At 39.0% G+C, this 22,888-nt stretch overlaps 1 protein-coding gene across 2 annotated transcripts in view; it reads right to left on the bottom strand.

The window, feature by feature from the left end:
• mical2b (microtubule associated monooxygenase, calponin and LIM domain containing 2b) overlaps positions 1 to 22,888 on the bottom strand; it is a 67,602-nt gene that overhangs the window by 10,939 nt on the left and 33,775 nt on the right. The window contains exons 12-26 of one of the 2 annotated variants that reach the window (XM_042411181.1): positions 22,312 to 22,459; positions 19,870 to 20,069; positions 15,740 to 15,825; positions 15,220 to 15,288; positions 14,837 to 14,965; positions 13,658 to 13,840; positions 13,122 to 13,376; positions 12,852 to 12,986; positions 10,742 to 11,239; positions 9,641 to 9,742; positions 9,396 to 9,488; positions 6,715 to 6,901; positions 6,360 to 6,433; positions 5,479 to 5,560; positions 90 to 251 (exon numbers count right to left, since the gene is read on the bottom strand). In XM_042411181.1, coding sequence (XP_042267115.1) covers positions 90 to 251; positions 5,479 to 5,560; positions 6,360 to 6,433; positions 6,715 to 6,901; positions 9,396 to 9,488; positions 9,641 to 9,742; positions 10,742 to 11,239; positions 12,852 to 12,986; positions 13,122 to 13,376; positions 13,658 to 13,840; positions 14,837 to 14,965; positions 15,220 to 15,288; positions 15,740 to 15,825; positions 19,870 to 20,069; positions 22,312 to 22,459 — 2,403 coding nt within the window. The remainder of the gene's footprint in view (positions 1 to 89; positions 252 to 5,478; positions 5,561 to 6,359; positions 6,434 to 6,714; positions 6,902 to 9,395; positions 9,489 to 9,640; positions 9,743 to 10,741; positions 11,240 to 12,851; positions 12,987 to 13,121; positions 13,377 to 13,657; positions 13,841 to 14,836; positions 14,966 to 15,219; positions 15,289 to 15,739; positions 15,826 to 19,869; positions 20,070 to 22,311; positions 22,460 to 22,888) is intronic. The other variant, XM_042411182.1, reaches the window with a different exon arrangement.

The following is a 22,888-nucleotide window of genomic DNA, read 5'->3' as shown; positions in this document are numbered from 1 at the left end:
AACGATAAACAATGTTTACATATAGTGTGCTGTATATCTTGGCAGTATAAGGGAGCTTGGACATTAAGCCACACAGGAGCCATACTGACCTTTGGTCATGTCCTGGTTTTGGCCCTTAGCCCCTGTGGCATCTTGTGCCATGGGTTTTACTATGCAGGAAGCTTCCAGAGCTTCCACAGCCATTTCTGTGTCTTCAGGAATGCTTATCTGACCGTCATCAAGCTGCTCTGAATGCAAGCTGGATGCCCCACCTGGAAATAAAAACAATATGTTGGCATTAAGTATTAACTAGCATCAAAGAAATACTAACATATCCAAAGTACAGTGGAAATTAACTGACTTGTAGCCTGTGGCATGCATACTGTCTCATTGGAAATCTACTTTAAAACAACCAATCACTCTACTGCTTGTATGCAGCGCTATATTAGCAAAAACAATTAGTGAAGTGTGACTAAGAATGGCTGTCAGGTACAAAAGAAATACATTCCTATTATGCAGCACATGAATCCTGATGTACTTTTCATACAATAACAACTGTTAAGTGAACACAGTGAATATAGTGTCTGCTTCTGAAAATGACACATGCTGGTGTCTAAAAGTGCAATCCACTCCAGTTTTCTAACATCACAGAATGATATTAAACTCAATTCACATACAAGCATGAATACAGTAATATACATCACATGTTCATAATTAAGTACTCACAGAATAATGAAGTCAACATTGTACAGAATCTTTCCAAAGATGATTCCACTTGGTCACAGCAAAGAAATGAGAACATCTGGCCATTAGATGACCCCAGCCTTTTATTAATGAGACTCTTTCACTTGTACCTAATGATGTTTCCACTTTGCTTTGGTTTAATGTTTGTCAGAAGAGACTAGGAAAAGCCACAGGGTGAATGGCTTGTGACGTGAAGTGACAGCAAAGGTTTGAAAACTGCACATCCAAAAAACTTTACCAGATAACATGTGGATACCAAACCCAGAAGAAAGGATAGAGAAGACCCACTTGCAGAGCCCATCAGGAAGCTGACAGGAGATGTGATTCACTTCAGTTCTGTTCAGGTTGACTGCAGTCAGATTCAATTCAATTTAGCTATACGATATTTATTTATTTTTTGCAGCAGAAGCCTTTAAAGCCATGTGATTAAGGGCAAACTGTATAACCCCACTGCTGTGTGCCTCCCTTTGAATCCACTGCACACTTAAAGGTTGTTCAGCTTCTCATCAAATGTTACAAAGCATGTGTTATTTGTTGAGTTAACAAAAGCTGTGATTGTGGACATGATTTGTGTGGGTGATGTTAGGTCAACGTAGCACAAAGGTGGGAAAAGGATTTGCTTTGACAGGAACTTTTTTGATGAAGTTGTTAATGTCGTGGTTAAAGGATATGGAAATATTTTTAAAATGTAGCCATTGCAACTGTTCAATTATGTCTGAGCCATGGTTTCTTGGAATTATTCAAATTCAACTAATTGGTAACAAACGACGAAGCAAATAATTTATGTAATCAAAAGGGATTTATTTTTGTATATATATATATTTACAGCTTATAAATATCATAAATTAAGCAATTTTACAGTAATTATCAGTATGGAAAACAAATAACAAGGCTAGCAGGCTGCTTCGAGACCTATCATAAACACAACTACAAAACAGAAACAGTATAGCCAACAAAATGTATCTGGCAGTGTGCAAAAAGCTGCTATGGGGCTGCTGATCTCTTGAGCAAAGTCTAGGAGGTACATGAGAGAGATCTGGAGAGGGGCTCTGAGGGGGGGAGGCCTCCTTCTGTAACAGAGGGAACCACAGACAGACCACAGACATGTGGACACATAACGTTACTGTCAAACTGGGCTGAGAAGAATGAGGGCTGCTGATGATGAACATCAGAGAGAAAATAAATCAGTCACTCAGGGGCATTCAGATGGATGATTTGTGTTAGGGAGGTTAGGGAGGAACACAGCACAGCATGAGTGTTAGTGGGGTTACCTCAAACGTTATGACTGACGTCAAACTAACAGAATGATTATGTGATGAACAAACTGACTAAAAGGTGCTATGCGTGCATCATCGAACTGTTAACACAAACACAAAGGTCAGAAGCTTCTGACAATCTCCACACTAAACTTCATGATGTGTGCCACCAGTTCAACTCAGAAATCTGCTGTTTACCATCTATTTTGTGGTGCTGATCTTTGATGGCAAAGGAAGCTTTCAGACTTCATCTGAATAACCTTAAATGATAAGTGAATGATTTTCTATATTCTTCTTATTGTAAACAAATCCCATGAAAAGACCAAAACCAACAATGGACTGATCCTACCACCAAGTGTTGTCTGCATCTAAATGCATCTCAAGCCTGACATATCTTATTCCTCTGTGGCATAGAGATCCATTGTTGCCCAAAAACTATTAAAAACACATCAGTGAGTCACACTGTTCCACTGGGTGTCATGTTCCTACATTACCATAAACACACACACACACACTGTAGTTTATTTTGATTCAATCCTAAATACAACATCCTGCTGCTGAAAATGCACACTAGCACACTAAATGTGTAATAATCCACTGCTGAAAATAGTCCTCAAAAAATGCCTGATTTCTTCCTGTTTACGTAACGTTAGCTAAAAAGTACAGTGCCCACCTGTTTTAGGAAATTACTGAGACTTTAAAAAAAAAATAAAAATCAAACAATACTGTGTGTCATTTTTAAAAGTTTACATCTTTGGAGCCACCAGGCTTGGGTATGCTTGTCAACAGACGGAGTAGTAGCAGGGAGGAGAGACGGACTAACACATTGTTGGTTTTGGTCTTTTCATGATGCTTGTTTTTTTTTATGAAATGTTGTTGACAATGACAAATATGTAAATATGTAATGATATCACATAATAATATACATATTTAAAGTGAATATTTAATATTTAAATGCTGGAACTAAAAATATTAATGACTTAACATAACTTAACTTAACATGGAGGCATGATGGCATTTGTGTTTATAATAATTTAACCTAGTTATCATAATTAATTTGGAATTCTATTACATGTATAAAGATGCGACATATAACACCTTCACCGACTACAACATGCCATACTTGGAACCCATAGTGCTTTGTGATTGGTAAATCTGGGTTAGGTGGATGGGGACGGAACTACAAAGGCAGCCAATGCAAAAGCCAAATGACAAAATCTTATGAAAGAAGCCGGCCAATCGTCACCTTCCCCGCTGACAGGAATCAGCCAATCAGAGGGTGCAGCATTGGAAACTTGAAACAGACTGAACAAAATGAAGTGAAAAAAACAAATGGATTGAAGGAAAAAAAAAAAATGTGGGAAATGTGAGATGTGGGGAGAAAAAGGAAAATGGAAGATGCAAAGAAAACATAATGAGTGCTGAGAATTACAAGAAATAGTACGGTAGGTATTGATAAGACATAATTACTGATATGACAGAACTGTCCAAATAACAGGTCAGTGCTTCAGTGCATTTTGAGAATTATCCCCAATTCTGCACAATTTTACCAAACTATCAGAATTGATTTTACCTTAGGCAGCATTTACAACATCGAATATGCAACAAAAAATCATCAAAAATTACGAACAAAAAACTGCAATACTTTGAAATAAAAACAACAAAGTGAAATATTTTCACTGAGTCAAGAATATTCAGTCCTTTGTGGACGGAATATGTCCACCGTTGAGGAAAATGAAAAAAAAAAAAATCAGCTTGGAATGATTATAGATAAGGCTCATCATTTTTGGTTTTTACAGATTTTCTACAGAAATGTTCACGATTCTTATTAAAGGATTGGACCTTTTTGAACTGAATTTTAACCAGATTTGACATCCAAATGCATCTAAAAGTAGTTGAGTTCTGTGTTGCAAGAGAACATGGACTTTTTAAAGTAAATAAGGGTCCTCTTGTAATGTGCACAGTCAGGTAAAAAAAAAAGGCTTTCAGAGGTTAAACTATGGTGTTTGTGATGCAATTTTTTTTTTTTTTTAAATAATCCAATTCATCAAATCCACACCTGTTTTCCAATATTCAAAACAGTTTTCCAGATTTGGTTGTGAAAAATAAAAACCATAAATAATGAACCCTAAACTTAGGAAGCAAAATCATTCTATTACAATACATAACAAAAGTGAAATACTAGCATCTACCACAAAAAAAACAATTACATTTCTTGAAATTATATATTTTTTCAAAAATACTGTTTTGGCATTTCCATTGCATATCTCTGTGGTGCAGAGTTAAGGTGCAGCATGCAATATGCAGAGTCAGTGTAACATCAAAAAAAAACATGTGAAATTTATGACACATTTAGTTCACTGAAAAGAAACCAACACAGTCCAGATGGATTTCAAGGTTAGAGTCAGAGAGCATGTTCCAGGTTACTAGACTGCAATTAGACACCACATGGTCTGTCCTTGGCATATTATCAAAACAGACTCTTTCAGGTACCTCTAAGCCTGTCTGGAGTGCAGAATGGGAAAAGTCTGACATTTATTGACCATCCATTTAGATGCTCTGGGATAAACAAGATCACTGGATCATAGATTCTAATGTGTCCGGAACAGATTTCACCTTGTGCTGTCTAAATGTTGACATTGAACAGTTACAACTGTGTGATATAAGGTAATTATTTACATCTGTACCGATATGCCTGCAGTGTCAGCAGCCTGGAACAAGCCCATGTGAGTCACAGATGCATTCAACAGGGTACAACACCAGGAGACCCTGAAGATCAACAAGTACCAGAGGATCTGAGTGCTGGGCACCTCAGTATACACCATTATTACTTTAATACACTATATAGTCTGAGTACCTATATGATATGACAGTATGCTTTAAATGGCCTTCTGTTGTGCTGTACACTGTTACTGAGAGCAGATTTGACACAGTGCAGCCACACCAGACACTGAATACGAGCAGTGGAAGCTAATGAACTGAAGCATTTTTATAATAATAATAATAATAATATACTGTTTAAGTTGCTTACTAAAACACTTTTGTCTTCAAAAACACAAAATTAAAATGGCCATGGACACTTGGAATGTAGGAAGTATAGATAATATTTGGTGTCAAAAGTATTACTTTTTATCAACCCTGGATTCATCCATTCTGGGCAGTACAAGGATAGAAATTCTAATCAGGTCATTGACCCAGTCAAGCCCATTCGTTACTCCCCCCTCCTATGTGAACTGGTGGCCGATGAGCTGCTGCTGGGCCAGCTGGGGCTCCTGGTACATCTGTCCCAGCATCTCGTGCATCATGCAGAGCAGGGGACAGCCCAGGCTCAGCAGCTCAAACAGGAACACATAGTCATGTGAGTAGCTCCTGACGTGGGACCCCGCAGCTGTGACAGTCTCACACACACTTCCCAACAGCCATCGAGGCAACACACACACAGCCTGGCTAGCACGCCTCGGCCAGCTCAGGCTTTGCCTAAGCAAGGAAACCAGGGTACCTGCGGGTTGTATCTGGACGCTGTCTGTCGCAGAGTAGTTCCCACTGTCCAACGATGACGGCGTGGCGCGGCTTTGGTCATCCTGAATGAATCAAGATACACAGAAGGAAACTGATGACGTACAACATAACCCTCTATTACATATTCACACATACACATTCTTCCACATCTAATATATCAAATAATATATACATGCTTAAGACATATTACTTGGTACACAGGTTCCCTATAATTTTTCCCTCCACATAATCCAAGTAGATACCAATAGTGCCATCATGTGACTAGTAATAAAGCATTTTGAGTTTTTGGCCAATAACTCATGAAAAAAAAAAAGAGATCTTTTATTGGTGGATTTCTTGGATCGAGACGGAGCTGCCAGTGTAAGCTACTCACATTTCCACCTAGAATTTCTGCCATTCAATCTTCACCAAATTAAAACATACTATATTTGAAGTAGCCCAAAAACAATTATAAACTCATATAATTTTTCTATAATGGATTACTAAAGTTTTGGAGGTGTGGCCTTTTGACATGAAATGCTGAAACTCTGCCAAAACAATGCAACATTGAATTCCAGACATGTTCAGATGGATGGACATTAAACAATCTGTAAATTGTCATCGTATTTTACCTATAAGTGGCGCTACAGTAAAATAATTGAATGCATATGATCCTATGGTCATTAAAACAATATATACTTGGAACTAAGGTCCACCTCATGTAGCAGGTAAATGACAACAAGCGAGTGGAGGAGCAACAGCACTTCTGTTTGACATAAAATAGGTGGTTTGGCAGGTGAACCACGCTGAAAATACACTTAAAGTTTTTACATTTTCTCATTAGTTTTGTTGCTCGTTTGTAACATCTGTAGTGTTCCTTACCGTTCTCCTCCTGAACCTGCCCATGTGAGTGCTGGATTGGCGCTGGGCATAATGCATCTTGCAGTAGAACTTTGCTGTGGAGGAAGAATACAAAATTGTAAACATACTTGGCTTAAAGTCCAATACACACAAAACTATTGGAAAATTGGAATGATCCAGCTAATCCTCTGACAACCTAAAAACTGAAGTGAGTTATCGTTCATATATTTTTGTGTAGAACCTGAGCTTCAACAAGGCTAAAAAGGTCAAGTCAGGTCTCTAAAGTTTCACAGGACAAAGTGATTAAACTATACCTGCAGAGCAATGTGTTTTATGTGGGGTAAAGGGACCCATAGTTACAGTGAATCAAACGTACCCCCCTGGGAGTCGAAGGCGTGCCCGCCCAGACGCAGGGTGCAGTTACAGACGTCACAGCGGAAACACTCGCGGTGGAAGAAGTAGCCCTCAGTGCTCAGTCTCTCCATCACATAGACCCGCTTGGAGCAGAAGTGGCAGATATCGCTGCCACCAAGCCCGGGAGGGAAAGCCTTACGCACCACACTCTGAGAGGGACAAGAACGGAACATGTTAGATAGATGTTTGATGACGTTTTTTTTTTTTCCCCCTTGAATCGATGTTCATTTCCAAGAGATGCCTGAGAAAAACAGTCACATGTTCCAGCAGTCAGAAAGCAGCATAAAAAGAGGTAAACTGTTAAAAGCAGTGTTTGACATAACTGCTATAAATTCATGTTTTAAGGTATTTGCAGTTTGTTGTATGTATAGATGCATTGTGCAAAAAAGCGCTGTTGACAAACTGAATCATGGCATTAAAAACTTAACATTATAGTAATACAGTATATGAATATTTTTGCGGCTCATTTTACTCAAAGTAAAGGTCAATAATATTGATGTCCCAGCCCTCATGATAATCCACAAACCTCACTGTGGAAAACCTCACATTAGACAATCTGACCATGGAAAACTATTTTTTGTTAACAATAAAATGAGCCAACATAGTAGATCTGAATATTATGGTTTATATTGAACACAGACTTTACAGCAGTGAATGATCCATATCAGTATACACAGGGATTGCCTGAGGCTCAAAACTACATCATCATAAAGCCTATGAGTATAAAATATCACATCAACTCTAAGTTAGGCCAAATGAGAACATACAAAGTCCAGTAAGAATTTAGTATCTGAAATCTCATATGAGACTCAGGTAATGTTATTATAGTGACAAAATGCCCTCAGTTGGTGTTCTTGTGGTCTCTTACACAGAATTTTAAAGGGGCACTGCACCGATTTCACACATGAAGATCAGTCCTACTCAGCCTGTGAACCTGTGAAACCAATTTTATAATGTCACTGAGTTCCTCTTTAACAGCCTTGTAAAAGGGGAACTCTGATCAGGAAGAAGGTCAAGTAAAGTCAAGTCTGTTTACAGGTGTCGGGGAGTGCTGCTACATTTGTGAAAAAAGTTGTACAAAGCCTTTTGTGGCTCCAGAGGGAGCTGCATGAAGTCTGATAAACTGCTAAAGTGATGTTGGGACTGAAAGTTTGAAACTGAAAAAAATCTAGAGTTGTGGGCTTATAAAAGTGTGAGGTTACCAAACCTCTGTAGCACGCTCCTCATCTCTGCTTGAGGCTACATTAGCTGTTACTAGCATAACACATCTGAATCTCTGACCGATCTGTTGGCCGTTGAGTTGCATTGTGGGGGATGTAGACGTCAGGTTTTGATGAGGAGGAGGAATGCGGGGAATAAAAAAAAGACAATATTGGTTGGTTCTTCTGCATCAGTTTTGATACCTTTTTAAACTGTCCATTGTGAGTCTGACTATGTTATAGGACTCTTTTAAGTCTGGGAAAATAACCCTTATTATGTCAAAGATAGAAGCCATCACAGCTGTCGGGGATTGGGTTTAAAAATTAGTTCATAACAGAAAGTCGACATTACAAACTGGAGGTGTGGAGTATGAAAGATGTGGGTGTTTATGGGAAATGAAGAATCCAGGGTTTTTAGAGGAACTAAGAGTCAGGATATCTCAACCTCTGCTGCTTTAATGATCGTTGGCCATAAATCGCTGGAGCACCTCTTTAAAAAAGGACTAACACTGCTGCAGTTTACTTTCATTTCCTTGTTCAATGAATTCATATTTATAAGTCAACCACTGTCTAGTCTTGCTTCACTAGACCCAACTCAAGTTTGTTTAAGTAATTCTCGTAATTAGTCAAGTAAGTACATTTGTGACCCGAGTTTACACTTGTTATATACTGTATTGTTCAATCATCACAAGCTACCATATGGCATGTTGTGTGAGCATCAAGCTGGTCATCATCTAGTCTTGTTTAACTACACTATGACTAACAAGCTCTATCACACTAGTCGGCAGTTTTAAACCAAGCAGTGGTTAAACATGATGTAACTGAGTTAGTGATAATAGCATGCGTCTATAAGCTGCCACTATGCAACCACTACCAAGGCTCTGCAGCAGTGTGAAATGGTAACACACCACAGAGAAATGAGACAAAGCAGAACCAATTTACCCCTTCAGCCTTAGGAGCCCTTCCTGGCCAGGGAACTAGAGCCTGAAAAGGCAGATAACCTGTTGTCAAATCTGGGAGCAGAGCTGAAAACAGGAACATTTTCTTTAATTTACTGTGAAATCAGTGAGTGCTGATCTTTAAATCCAACACACCCAACAGTTCAAAACTGTAGGTTAGATAATATGGATCAAATAATGATTTTATCTTAAATATGAAATCAACAAAGTGTATTTTAATCTCATCCTTTGTCATAAAATGAATCTATAATGTTAAATGAGCCTAGGTTCTTTTTTCTCAGAGATTTGTTATAAGCTTAATGGATGCTAGAAGATGGAGGCTCTTTTCCTCCTTTGCTTTTTACTTCGACTAAACTGTATTGTCAGGAAATAGAAGAAAACTATGTAATCATGTGTCATTTCTTTCCCTTCATAAAAAGGAAAAAACAGAAAAAACCATGAAGTCTGGGTTAGATTTTTCTCTGCAACATCCACATGCATCTTACCGGTGTGGCATTGGGCCTGTGGTCTGTCTCATACAGGATGGCCAGTTTCTGAGCTTTAGCATCTATGGTTGATGATACCTTCCCAACTGTACGCTAACGTTAATGCCAGGGAAACGCAGAGGGTCAGAGGACAAAAACAGAAGGAGGAAATCACAGAGAAGGGTTACAAAGAGGAAAGATGAGAAGCAGAAAATGAAGGATTGAATGAATGGACATGGAATTAGAACCAGGCTATTAACTAATACCTCTTTAATGTAACTTGGAACGCCGATTGGACAACTCTCAGAGCGAACAATTGACTTGTGAGCGATTCTTCTGGGGTTCTCAAGAGCACAGCTCCCATTGCACTAAGACGGACACCAGTATGAACATCACTTGTGCAAGAATACACAGTTCATTCAAGTCATATTAGAATCCAAATGTTCTTCCTGTTCCCCTATTAATTTAATGTTTGCAATCTAACCCTTTAGAGGATGGCTTCACAGTTTTTCAAATCTGCCTTAAAACAACAGTCAGGTGCCCAAATGAACATTGAACACACTGGCTATTATAAAAGGTCTCCAAATGTACTTACAATATAAGTGATGGCAAAATCCACAGTCGCCCTTCTGTGTAAAAATGTATTCCAAAGTTTATCTGAAGATAATATGAGGCTTCAGCAGTCTGAGTTAGACAAGTAAAGTGGATCTCTTCCACCGTTACAGTTACAGTCTTTTTAGTAAAAAAAAAAAAATCCCTCTTTGTGTTTCCTCAGACAGTATGTCTTGTTGAGCTGCAGTGGAAGTATAGTAACAAAAGAGGGACTTTGGCACTAAAAAGACTGTAATGATGAAAAATATCTACTTGATTTGAGTTATTTGGACAACTGAAGCTTCGGATTAGCTTCAGATAAACTTTTAAATACATTTTTGCTTTGCATTTTTGGACTGTGAATTTTGTCCCCCATCACTTACATTGTAAGTGCATTATGAAGGGATCTTCTGATGGTCAGTATGAACAGGAGGAATGATTACAGCAAGAAAAACATGTTTCAGTGTTCATTTGAGCTCCTGACTGTTGTTTTAGGATAGACTTTAAAAATTGTGAACCTGTCCTTAAACACTTTCCTATGAAAAATATAGAAAGGAGGGCTATTTAATTTCTCTTATAAGTTACAATTACATATGCTTTATAAGCTCAAGCTTAAGAATTTATAAGCTCATGCAGACGGGGTATATTTGTATGCATGACTCAATAATAAAAAATAATCATAATCATCTTAAACTGAGGGAGAGACACTCATATTTACACTAGATGTATCTGCAGGTTATTAATTTCCAGGCATCATGTCATATGGCATCTGTTACCTTTGCGTGACCATTTTCATCGCATTTGTCGTTGTCAAACGTCTCATGAGCAGTTTTGCGGAACTTTTCCTTTCCGTTTTCAAGATTATCTCGAGAACTGTAACCTGTTCTTGCACACTTTCCCTCCTGCAGCGCAGAAACTGGAAGAGGAGAAGAGCTGCTGTGTCCATTTTCACAGTTAATTTCAGAAAGTCGAGACGTGATCTCCTGGCTGTCATCAGAGCAAGATGAAGACAGATGAATAGAAGTTTTGTTGCACGTGGAGGAATCAAAATGGAGAGCGATTTCCTCTGGTTTGTCAGAGTCAGTATAAGACGAAGGAGTAGAAGAGTGTTTCTTGTTCTTGTGTGCAGCAGTGTAAAGGGGGACAGAGGAGAAACCAGCCTGGGCGGTGGGGTCAGGGACAGGGTGGACCATCGAGTAGATGGTTGAGCTCTCAGATACAGAGGAAGGAGGAGTAGGAGACAAGGAAGGAGGGGAAGAGGTAGATAGTTCCACCTACAGAAGAAGAGTCAGTAGGAGGTTAAAGACTGAGCAGAAAAAAGAGAGAAAACTAGAGAGAAAATAATTCCTCTCAACTAAAATAATCTCATCAACTAAAAGACTGAATTTCAGGGCCTGTATTTATCAAGCATCTCAGAGTGACTCCTAGGATCTTTCACTAAAAACACTCGTACCTCAGAGTAGAATAAAGGATTATTTTATGAAGCTTCCTGCACTTGCTTTCAGTGAGGAGCAGGACTACTTCTAGGAGAAAGTGGGAAGTTGTGGTTTTAAGACACTTTCAGATTAGAAATTATGATGATGTATTGTTGTTGTCTGACACTCTGTGAAATGTTTGAAATATTAGAAAATGTTAAATTTGAAATGCAGAAATAAATTCCCCCTTTATGTCGTGCAAAAATGCCCGATATAATACTTATAACATTGTAGCATCTAGCATACATGTATTGTACAGTACAGCGCACCACTCTACAGAGAACATGGAACCTTGTTTACTTATGTGCCCTCACATTTGAGGGAAAAATGCATTATTTCTACACTGTTAGTCTTGGGAAAGTGACTGCACCCGGCCAAAAATAAGCCTACGGTCTAAACCCACCATAACGCCACAAATTGTCATTTTTACAATTTGGTTTGTGTATGGATTAAACAAACAAGATATAATGTGTTAATTAGTGAGCTTTATAGGTGCTGATAGGTGAATTTTGTTTCCTTCATACAGAGCTAGTCAAGCTGTTTCCCCGTTTCCTGTCTTTATGCTAAGCTAAGCTAACCGGCCACTGGCTGTAGCCTTATATTTAATGGATCAAACTCTTGGCAAGAAAGCAAACAAGCATATTTCTCAAAAAGTCAAACTTTGCCTTTAAAGTTGCAAGGGCTCTTTTTGTGAAGAGCATGAGCATTTTTTTGTCTTTCACAAAAGGTCAATGACAAATATATTTTTTTGCCAAACCTGTCTGTGGCTGAACGTCATCCCCTGTCAACCAAGCACTTGTGGAGCTCTCTTACTGGCTGAGATAGGAGTACATTCAGAGAGGTAATAAACTGTTTTTACTCCTAGACCTAAAAAGTAGGACCAAATATGTATCACTGAGAATTTTTGGCCAGTTAGGTCTGATTTCCTACTGTGAGACGCTTGATAAATAAGTGCCAAGTTCTCTTTTCTTTCAATATCTAACTTTTTTACATAATAAACTAACAAAGAAAGGAAAATGTGTTGGATAATGCAAACATCCAGATTACAAAATCTACAGAAACACAATTAATACACCACCTACAGCATGCACATTGTTTAATATTGGAAGATCCAAGTAGAGTTGTTAAACACACTTGAAACCATGTCAGACAGCAAACCATGACAAGCAGCAAAGTGCACTACAAAATGGTTAATAAACCTCTCAGCTAATGCAAGTATAGGAAGAAAACCAAGCTAGAGAGATGAAAACTTATAATAAATACTAACAATTCTTCTTGTAAACGTGCACCTGCCCTCATTTCAAGTCTAAGATGCACACTTGTTATGCAGTTATCATGAGCATATTACAGTCTCTCTCTGCTGTGATATTAGTCAACATGAAAAAGCACAGTGGTTGGTGTGATACACAACCTGTGTTTCAGAAAGAGGAGAAGGAGGAGCAGGAGGAGGTTTGTTGGACCCAGGAAACAAGGAGGAGAGGAGGACAGCTCGATCCTTTATACTCCTTCTGGAGAATTCTCTAGTAGTCAGTCTCTGGGCTTTACTCTGCAGGGACAGCAGGAGGTGCTGATTTTATTTATGTTTTTCTTCATTGTTAGTTTTTTTTTTTTTTTTTTTTTAAATGCAGTGTCATGCTTTTCCCTGCCATCTATAACTTCTGTCAGACTGCATGCTGTTCACCTGCTGCATCTCCTCCTCTGACCTCTTGGAGGGACGATCGACACCCAACAGAGCAGAAGCAGAGAAATGACTTGTTCTTAGGTCAGGAGAGGTGCGTTCTGGGTAGTGCTGTTCAGTAACATTGGGGCTTGGTGAGCTTAATGGGCTCTTAGAGCGTGAGGGCGAAGGAGAGCGACTGGGTTTGGGGGAATAGAGGAAACTGGTTTGCTCAGCCACAGAAGTGGGATTCTCCAGTAAGCGAAGGTAGATGGAAGGCTGGAAACAAGGAAAAGAAATGAGGAGCAAGAGGAAATGACAGAATATGGATTTATGGTAGTTATACAAATGTTACATATTTATGTGGCACTGATTTGTAACGCTTAAATAAAACTCATAGCTCCTTTAAAAAATGTGGAAGAAGAGAGCAACTGAGGACATATGTGATTCATCTTCAAGGTTTCAGGCGTCATAAATAAACGAGCCAAAAATTCCTGTTAGTCAATAGTTTCCATCCAGTCATATTCACCACAGAAAGAGCTGAGACGAAGGGAGCGTACCTGCCACTTGGGGCGAGGGGGAGGCCGAGGAGGAGGAGGGGGGGCATCCTTGGGCTTTGCAAAACGAGGGTTTTCATACTCCTCCTCCTCCTCCTCCTCCTCTTCCTCATCTGAGAGAGGAGGGGGGGTGGAGGCAGGAGACAGAGGAGGAGAAAAAGATGGATTGGACGAGTCCTCGTCAGACTGATGCAAGGAGGACAGGACAGGAAAGGAAAGCAAAAGAAAAGAAAGGAAAGGAAAGGAAAGGAAAAGATCTTGAGAGATTCAAATACAGAACACATCAAAACTATTTTCAGTGGTACAGTACACCATAGATTATATTTTCAGGAAGTGGAAGTTAAAGAAAAGGCATCAGAAAAATACAGGTATTCAACAAAGATGGTAAAAGAACAGCTTCACTCACCTCAACATACCAAGATCACACTAAAATAACTCAGATCAAACTTCATTCATCCCAAAGGAATTGTTGGTGCCAAAGATGTTCAGTTTAATTGTCAAATAATAATTGTGCAGTATATACTATACCTTTATAGTCCAAAGTCCAAAGGAGACATAGCAGAGGGTTATTTTGCTGTTTTTAATGATTCTCAAATGTAAGTAAAACCAACAAACACCTGCAAGCAGTGTGCTTTTCACTGAGGGTTTACAATTACATCTACTCTATATTGAGGCTAAAGCCAGTTAGTTAGTCACGAGTGTGGATTGTTCTGCTCAACACATGTCTGGATTGACCTTTTAAAAAGAGGCAGTGACTAGATTCTCCTGATCTAAACAAAGAGAGAGCTGCAATGATTAGTCAATTATGGGTTAGTCATTTTTTAAGTAAAAAGGCCAAATATTTGCTGGTTGCTTTTCAAATGTAAGGAATTGACACTTTTTCACTGTACTACATGATAGTAATTCATTTGACTTAAAAAGATTATAACAGGCATTTCTAACTATTTTCTGACATTTTATAGACAAAGTGATGAATAGATTAACCAATAATATAATCTGCTACTTAATCAATAATGAAAATAATTGTTAGTTGCAGCCCTCAAACAAAGATATAACACCAAAACAGTCAGCAGGCGAAAATTACAGCCAAAATTGTGTTCTTGTGTAAAAGATAAATCCATGTGATGCACTCATGTGGGTCTGAACGTTTATCCAACGGTATTCAAACTGTCTGCCTCTCACCTTGCTGCGTGTCTTTGTTGTTGATGAGTTCTCCTCAAATTTGGCCAGCAGCTGAGTTGCCATGGAGCGGACCTTGTTCTCCCGCAGCTCTCCATCCTCACCTGCAGGGGGGGCACTGTGACAGGATAACTGATGCCAGAACCAAACACAGAGGGAATATAAGAGAGAGAAGGAAAGAGTAGTTTAAAGCCATAAACTGTATCACACAGGTCAAGGTTATATTTACATGTTACATGTTTGTTTTGGAACAGTTTCTGGATTGATATCAATAGATATTAAGGTCCTCTTTCATAGAACAATGCAGGTACCAATTATATTTGTGCCACTTTTTTTGTTACTGATTAGATATGTTAATAATACAGAAGATGTACTGATGCACCCACCTCTGTGAGGTAGTGGTTGCCCTTTCGTCGTCTCTTGTTAACAGAGTCGTCTTCCAGTTTCTTGTCATCCTGTGACAGCGGACACCACAATAAAGATTCATTCACAGCAACCATTGAACCTTACAAAGCTCTATCTTACAAGTCATCTTCCTTGTTTAAACATACAAAGAGCCAGTTTAATCTGATTAGCATTAAAGTTGATACTGTAAGCCAATCATGCAATATACTGTTCATGTAAGCAGACATCAATAATGCTTTTAATCAGCGTGCAGATTGATGGCTAGGGTTTATTACAAACAGTGCCTTGATCTCTAGGTTAGCTGTAGCTTATCTAATCAAGACTTCAGTGACTGTAAATAGTGCACTGGTGATGAATGGAAAGACCTTGGCTAGCTGATGAGGAGGGAGGGAAGAGACTGACACTTTAATCCTCAATGAAAGCATCAAATGAATGTCAGAGAAAGAGACAAAGAGAACCATCAGAAAAAGAAATAAAAATGAGAAGAGTATTTCACAATACCCTGGGTATCCTCTTCCTGGGCTGAGGCTGGGTGTGGCTGGTTTTAGCTGAATATTCTTCACTATTCTCGTCTGGTTCTCTTGAACCTGGAATATAAAGTCACATTAAATTTACATTAAACTTTTTTATTTATTTTCAGTACAATGTACTTCAAACAACTTAATTACACATGAAGATACTGAACAGTCTAATAGATGTAGGGTCAGACTATACAAACAATTGAGGATGTGTGCAAAGCAGGATAGAAAACACATTTTCAGTGTTAAAAATGTAAAATTACATTTCATTTATGGACTTGCTGGAAACCAGTAAGATGAATTTGTTGTGGAAAATGAGGAACAATTGAGGATGTGTGCAAAGCAGGATGGAAAACACATTTTCAGTGTTAAAAATGTAAAATTACATTTCATTTAAGAACTTGCTGGAAACCAGTAGGATGAATTTGTTGTGGAAAATGTCCTTGCATATCCCAAACATTTTTTAAATGCAAGCCTCACGTTGATAGACGCCTGGCTAACTAACATGACATTTGGAATTCCAGTGAGAAATGGCAGCTACTAGCAATAAAATTGCGAACCGAGACTACACAAAGTTACCTCTTGAGAAAGGAACTGTAACTGGGTCCAAGACCAACAACGGGCAGCAAAAGTTAAAAGAACTTAAATCCCAAACAACTACTGTTAGCATGAAAAAAATAACGTTAGCATGACACAGTATGAAATTCCTGCTGTTTTACAAGACATGCCAGATGCTAGATATAGGCCAACTTATGCTGTACAAAAACTCAAAAGCCTCAAGTGTGTAGAGGAGAAACTTATGTTCATGAAAAACTATGTCAGCACTATTGTTTTTATCAGCTGCATGGGATCATCAACAGAGACTTTGCATACACGTAACAATGTGATGCATTTTCCATCCAAAGCCATCAGTGTGCCTCCTTCAGCTGTCTCCTGATTATAGAGCCTGATAGACATCTGCACTGTTCATTAAAAGAGTTCTCCACAGATTTAGCATTGTGCTCCTAAAACACTGTCAGACTTCTGATGGACAGTTTAAAAAAAAGGTTTTTAAAAAATTGATGCAGCAGAACCAGAGAAAAACCCAGCACCTACATTACCCAGAATTCAACTCGACTTGATTCTCTTGACTGTGCAGATTAGGGTGTATTATGCTAGTAGCGGCTAATGTAGCCTGGAGCTGCTAGCCTCCAGCAGAGAGGGAGAACAGGCTACAAAGGTCTGTAACCTCACTTCTTTCTAACTCCACACCCCCAGAGGTTTTGTTCCCCCCTCCCTTATTCAAACTTTTAGTCTTCAGCCCCAACCTGAGACAATTTGTCAAACTTTACACAGCTCCCCCTGGTGCCACAAAAGGCTTTATAGGACTTTTTTCACATATGCAGTAGTAAGACCTGTAAACAGAATTTGATGTGTAAAATCAGTGGAGTTCCCCTTTAACACAGTAACAGTGTGAGTGTAAAAAGGATGCTCAGCAGTTTCTGTGCAAAACTATCCACCACATTATAAAAATCTAGGGCTCTGAACAGATTGATAGATGCTACTAGCTAATTATGCACTCTGAACTGACAGGGAGGTTTCCTTTGGTGATGGGGGGCAAAAACCAAAGTCCTCCTTCTGTGCACAAAATGTATTTAAAAGTTTATCTGAAGCGAATATGAAGCTTCAGTAGATATCTTTCATCGTTACAGTTTTTTTAGTGCCAAAGTCCCTCTTTTTGTTACTATCCTTCCACCGCAGCTCAACAGGGAAACACTGTCTGAGGAAACACAAAGAGGGAATTTGATGCTAAAAAGACTGTAAATGTGTCAGATATACACTTGATATGACTAACTCAGACTGCTGAAGCCTCATATAAGCTTCACATCAACTTTTAAATGCATTTTTGCACAAAATGACTGTGTGCACACACTGTGGATTTTTGCCTAATCACTTACATTGAAAGCACATTTGAAGGGGATCTTTTGACAGCGAGTATGAACAGCGAGGAAAAGTTCTTTCACTGTTAATATGGACACCTGACTTTGCTTTAAATGGACTTGAAAAATTGTGAACCTGTCCTTTGAGGCACAAAAACAACTTCTCGTGTTGATCTCCTCATAAGTCCTCAGTCACTCTGGTTTGTACTGTACCGCCCATGTGAGTGCACATCTCACCATGAGGCCACTCCCAAACCAGTCTACAGTATATGTAAAGGAATCAAAATTGTCTCATCATATAAATAAACCTTATGCCTTCAGGATCATTTTAAAGATGCAATAATGCCATAAAAAAAAAAAATCAACACTTCAAACTTGAAAATAATTGTCAATAGTTTGCACACAAACCGCAAATTCAACACATTCAAATTTAGCTAAGCTGGAGTCTGTATGAGAAAAGTGGACTTAATTATAATAATCATAACTTATAATTAGTTATGCAATCAGCACAATATAGGAGGATTCATCCTTGGACTCTAAATATCAATTAATCATTAAAAACTGAAGAAAAGCCACTGATACAACTGTGCAAAACAACCCACATTACCCAAGGCCTTTGCAGTACAATAGCACTCTGTGTAGACATGTTTGCTGACTGAGGTTTAGCAATAAGAAAAAAGCTAAATATAACTGAACCATGCACTCAAGCTTCTATAAGCTCAGCAAGTAAATTCCCACCAAATGGACTGTGAAAATGCCTCACTGAAAGTAAATTATTTTCCCAGCGTTTCAGAGGTGTGGATTTCTCCGTGGTGACAGCAGCGCAGGTGACGCAGAGGTCTATGGCACATTAACACGAAAGCACTTTAAGGGAAACGTGGCTGAAGCTGGAGCTTACAGCGGTGGTGTGACCGGAGCTGAGGGCCTCCAGAGTTACGTCGAGTGACTGGATACGGCTTCTACAGACATAGCACACATACCATTCATGTCTCTGGCAGGAACTAACCTGACCACTGAGCGAGGGTTGTGTAACCTGCAACTGTAGCTCACACAGTGGATAAATAGTCCCAGAACCCAAAGTCATTTCATCTGGGTCTATAGTTCACACATACTTTCTGCATCTCTTTTCCTGTTTTTCCACAGCTACAAATAACATCTGGCCATTTTAGTCATTTTTTTATTTGTAACTATTCACTGACTTAAAGACGAGAGATGAGTTACGGTGGTGTGGATCAATTTAGTACTCTGATGATACCTTCACTACCAAAATGCCCATGATTGCAATGTGACCTTGGCTGAAAATACCAAAAAGACTGATTGTGTAAGAGACCTACAATAACGTCTCTAAACTATCCTATAGCTGGCTTCAATCTCTAGATCTCTAGAACACCACACATTTCCTACAGCTTGTTGTGATTTACACAGAGGTTTTGTAACATATTATTTTTCTCTTTCTTTTGAGAAAGAAGGGAATGGTAGCCCTGTTTTCACAGCTTTGTTTGGTTAGGTATAGTATTACACATTTCTTGGTGGCTAGGGTGAAGTTCTGTGTCCAACAGTGCACTGCACAGCTGGCCAAGGCACTTCCCCGTCAGTTTGTTCTGTCTGGCTGGATCCCGTTTTCATATTCTGGAGTGACTTTTGGGTTGGCAAGTAAGAGAGGTGTTGACTCAACTCTATGGTAGTTTGGAAAATTATAGTTTATACTGCTGTTGTGTTGATTTTCTTTTCCTTTTCAATCCTATTCATTTACATTTGGGAGCTTAATGATGACTGACCTGACATTTAAGAGTTTATGAGAGCAAAAAGTTGATTCATAAGTCTCTGGCAGACTGGTGCTCCAGTGATTAGCATTTACTATGTTGGCTGTCAGTAGGATATTAGCATTACTCACACTGACCTTTAAGCAATAAAACATTGTGGCTTCTACTACTAAAAATTATTAACTCAATACAGCTGATGTAGCCACATCTATTTTTGGAACTATTTCATGTAAGGAACCACGTGATCATTCATTTGTCAATGATTACTAGTTCTCCCTATCAGCATTCACCTTCACTTAAACCAGAGAACATCAATCCCCTATGCAAAACCAATGAAGGTCCATTACAATCTATTTGGCAGAAATGGGTAATTTGGTGTTTAACTTCCAGCATCTAACATATGTGGTTGGAGAGTATTGAAGGATTCTGACCATCGTTATTTAATGGTGAGTTCCTGAAGGCCTCATAGAATTTGGAGAGGTAGAGGACCATCAGCAGCTTGTCTGGTTCTGCCTTCGCAGCCATCTCCTTTCCCGTGGTCACTGGCTGGATGCCCAGCTGTCGCTCAGCCACGTCAAACGCCAACTGGTTGTTCCCCGCCACATCCTCCTCGTTGAGGGAGTCATAGTCACTGAGATGGACAGAAAGTGAGAGTGAGAGGAGGAGAGGTTAGTGTATTCAGGATTCTGTATTGTTTCTTATAACAGCTTCCATTTTCCCAGCACTGATACGTTGTGAGATAAGATGAAAAGAAGAAAAGAAGATGGAGAAGGATTACTGTCAAATTTATACAGTATGACCTGGTTGTTTCCTTCTGTCTTTCATCCCGTAAATGAGCAAGAAGATAAAAGATTAAAGTACATCTGCTAAAACGTAGATTTATGCATGAAATATTCTATTAAAGAAGGCCATGCATAATTAAAGCATTAATTCTGGCTAAAGCACTGAAAACTGAATAACTGACATAAACTGGATGTATAAGTTGGCCTCAGGATGGTGCTAGACAAAACACCATGTTGTTACCTAAATCAAAAGGGAATGTTAACATGATGACATTTAGTATGTTAGCTTGTTAGCATGTTAATATTATGAGCATATTGATATGCAAATATTTAGAGAGTAATTTTAACACCTTAGTACACATACATTTAGCATGTAATATGCAAATATGTTTCATTTTCTTCCTCTTTAGTTTTAATGGCAGGCGACAAACCAACATGAGAGGTGGATGCCTAATATTTTGCATGTGAGTGTAAAATGCTAATGTTTAGAAAGCATGCCCAAAAAGCCACTTGACGATGTCAAGAGCTAATTTGCATAAATGTGAAACTGTAAACTGTGTATTATGAGAAAAAAAAAAAAACACTAGTGACACTAATGACTTCTTCACTTGAGAGATAAAACCTGGGATCATGGAAAAACACCAACCATGCAAACATCCCATCATCTCTATATGAGAACAGATTACATCACATTATATCACAGCTACTTGCTATAAATAGGATGAAGCTGACGTGTTTGAGGAGGGCTCGTTTTGTAGTCACAAAGATATGATGTCATTCCAACCAATCTGTCTGACACTTATTTGTTTTCTCAGTTGTGTGTGAGCAGACTCTTTCAGCAAAGTGCGACAGGTCAAACAAATGTTAAGTATTCTGGATAAAGCAGGTCAATATGGAAATACTGTGTGAAAGCTCGTTTTTGAGTGAGATTAATCAGCAATTTAATTCACCACAATGGTAAAACACATGTAAATTAAAAGTGGGGCATTAAATGAGAAAAATTTATTACAGTGTTGCTCTTTCATTTGTCAAAAAACATGTGACACAGGGCTAGAGCCAAAGTGATACATGTTTTCTGAGAACAGAAACAGGTCTTATGTAAGTAATGATTTTACAAATTAGAATTTGTAGAATTAGAAAGAAAAAAACAGACGTCATCCTGCACATTCATACTATTAAACCACCCAGTTAAAAGAAAGACGGTCTGGACAGGAGTCCATTCCAGAAAGCAGGTTCAACACACTCTGAGTCTAACCCTGAGCTCTGAGTCTCATTAACCCTGAGATGGGAAACTGAGAGTTTTTGGATCAGTACAGCTGATCAGAGTCAGTTCAATCCACTCTGAGTTTGTTCACTCTGAGTTAAACGCGTGCGTGATGAATGTTCCATCAGTTTGACCAATCACATCATGAGTGACAGAGATAATTATTTATTTATCCATCTAAAGCTTCATACAGATTATTTAAATGTAAACTGAGATTATTATGTGTAATAAAGATTTCAGTGCAAGAGCTGCTCTAACAAACTGACAGCTGTCATGTGTGCACAGAGTCACAGAGTTAAAACAGGAGGACATGAAAAGGTTTTATTCTGAGTTGAGGATGAATTCATGCTGTGTAATATTTGATGTGAGAGCAAAAACTGTTCACAAATGACTGTCCTGAGTAACTAAACTAATATCCAACCAGGATTTAGATTCTGACAGACAGTAAACCTCCACTAATGAATGCACTTTGATACGGACTGAATGAATGAGGAAATGAAACAGTGTGTCTGGCTCCGTAAGAGGGAGGAGAAAGATAGAAACTCAGGGTTTGTTGAAGAAAAGGTTCAAAAAGAAAAGGTTAACTTACAGAGTCAGTTACCATGGTAACTGACCCAGAGTTTAAGTTAGCTCTCTTTCTGGAACTGAAAACCCGGAGTTTCCCCCATTTCAGGGTTAACAAACTCAAAGTTGTTACTAAATTCACTTTTTTGAATACACCCCAGGTGACTCTTCAGAGGCCAACAGAAAACCTCCCAGGCTTGAATCACCATGTTTCGTGAGTGCACTGTGTGCGTGTGTGTGTGTGTTTGATAGTGTGTTCTTACATGAGCTCAGGTCTCTGGCGGTGTATGAGAGCGCAGAGGGCCAGGCCATTCCTCCAGGAAGATGTGAGGTTGGTGATACTGACTCCTCGGTATCCCTGAGTCTGCCTCTGACACCAGGTCAGCAGCCGGCTCGGTCGCACCTCGGACTCTGCGGGAGAGAAATAGCACATCAGTCATATTGTCAACAAGCTGATATCAAGATGAACGGACCGCTTTCACAGCAAAAAGATGACTGTTTTTCCCCCAAGTGATTTTATTCTTGTCAGGGCTTGAAAGTTTTCCAAACAGCACTACCATCATGACACAAACACCAGTGACTTGTGGGTTCACTTGAGCCTTCTGACTTGAAAGACTTGAAACACCTCCCAAGCCTAAAGCAGAGTAACCTTGGCAGCTATTCAGAGACAGTCAGGCCTGGGCACAAACTGACCTACTTTAAAAATCTGCAGTTCTTGATTTGATGTGCTTTAAAATGCATAACTGTGACTTCATGGCAGGATTTCAACAACATGTGAGAGCTTCTCCGTAGAGTGAAAGAAATGGAGGAGAAGGAGGGGGATGGGTTACTGTAAGCTTC

The sequence above is a fragment of the Thunnus maccoyii genome, chromosome 5 (assembly GCF_910596095.1).
Source record: "Thunnus maccoyii chromosome 5, fThuMac1.1, whole genome shotgun sequence".
Lineage (NCBI taxonomy): Eukaryota > Metazoa > Chordata > Actinopteri > Scombriformes > Scombridae > Thunnus > Thunnus maccoyii.
Note: the sequence above shows the minus strand (reverse complement) of the source record. Positions and strands in the feature narration are given on the sequence as shown.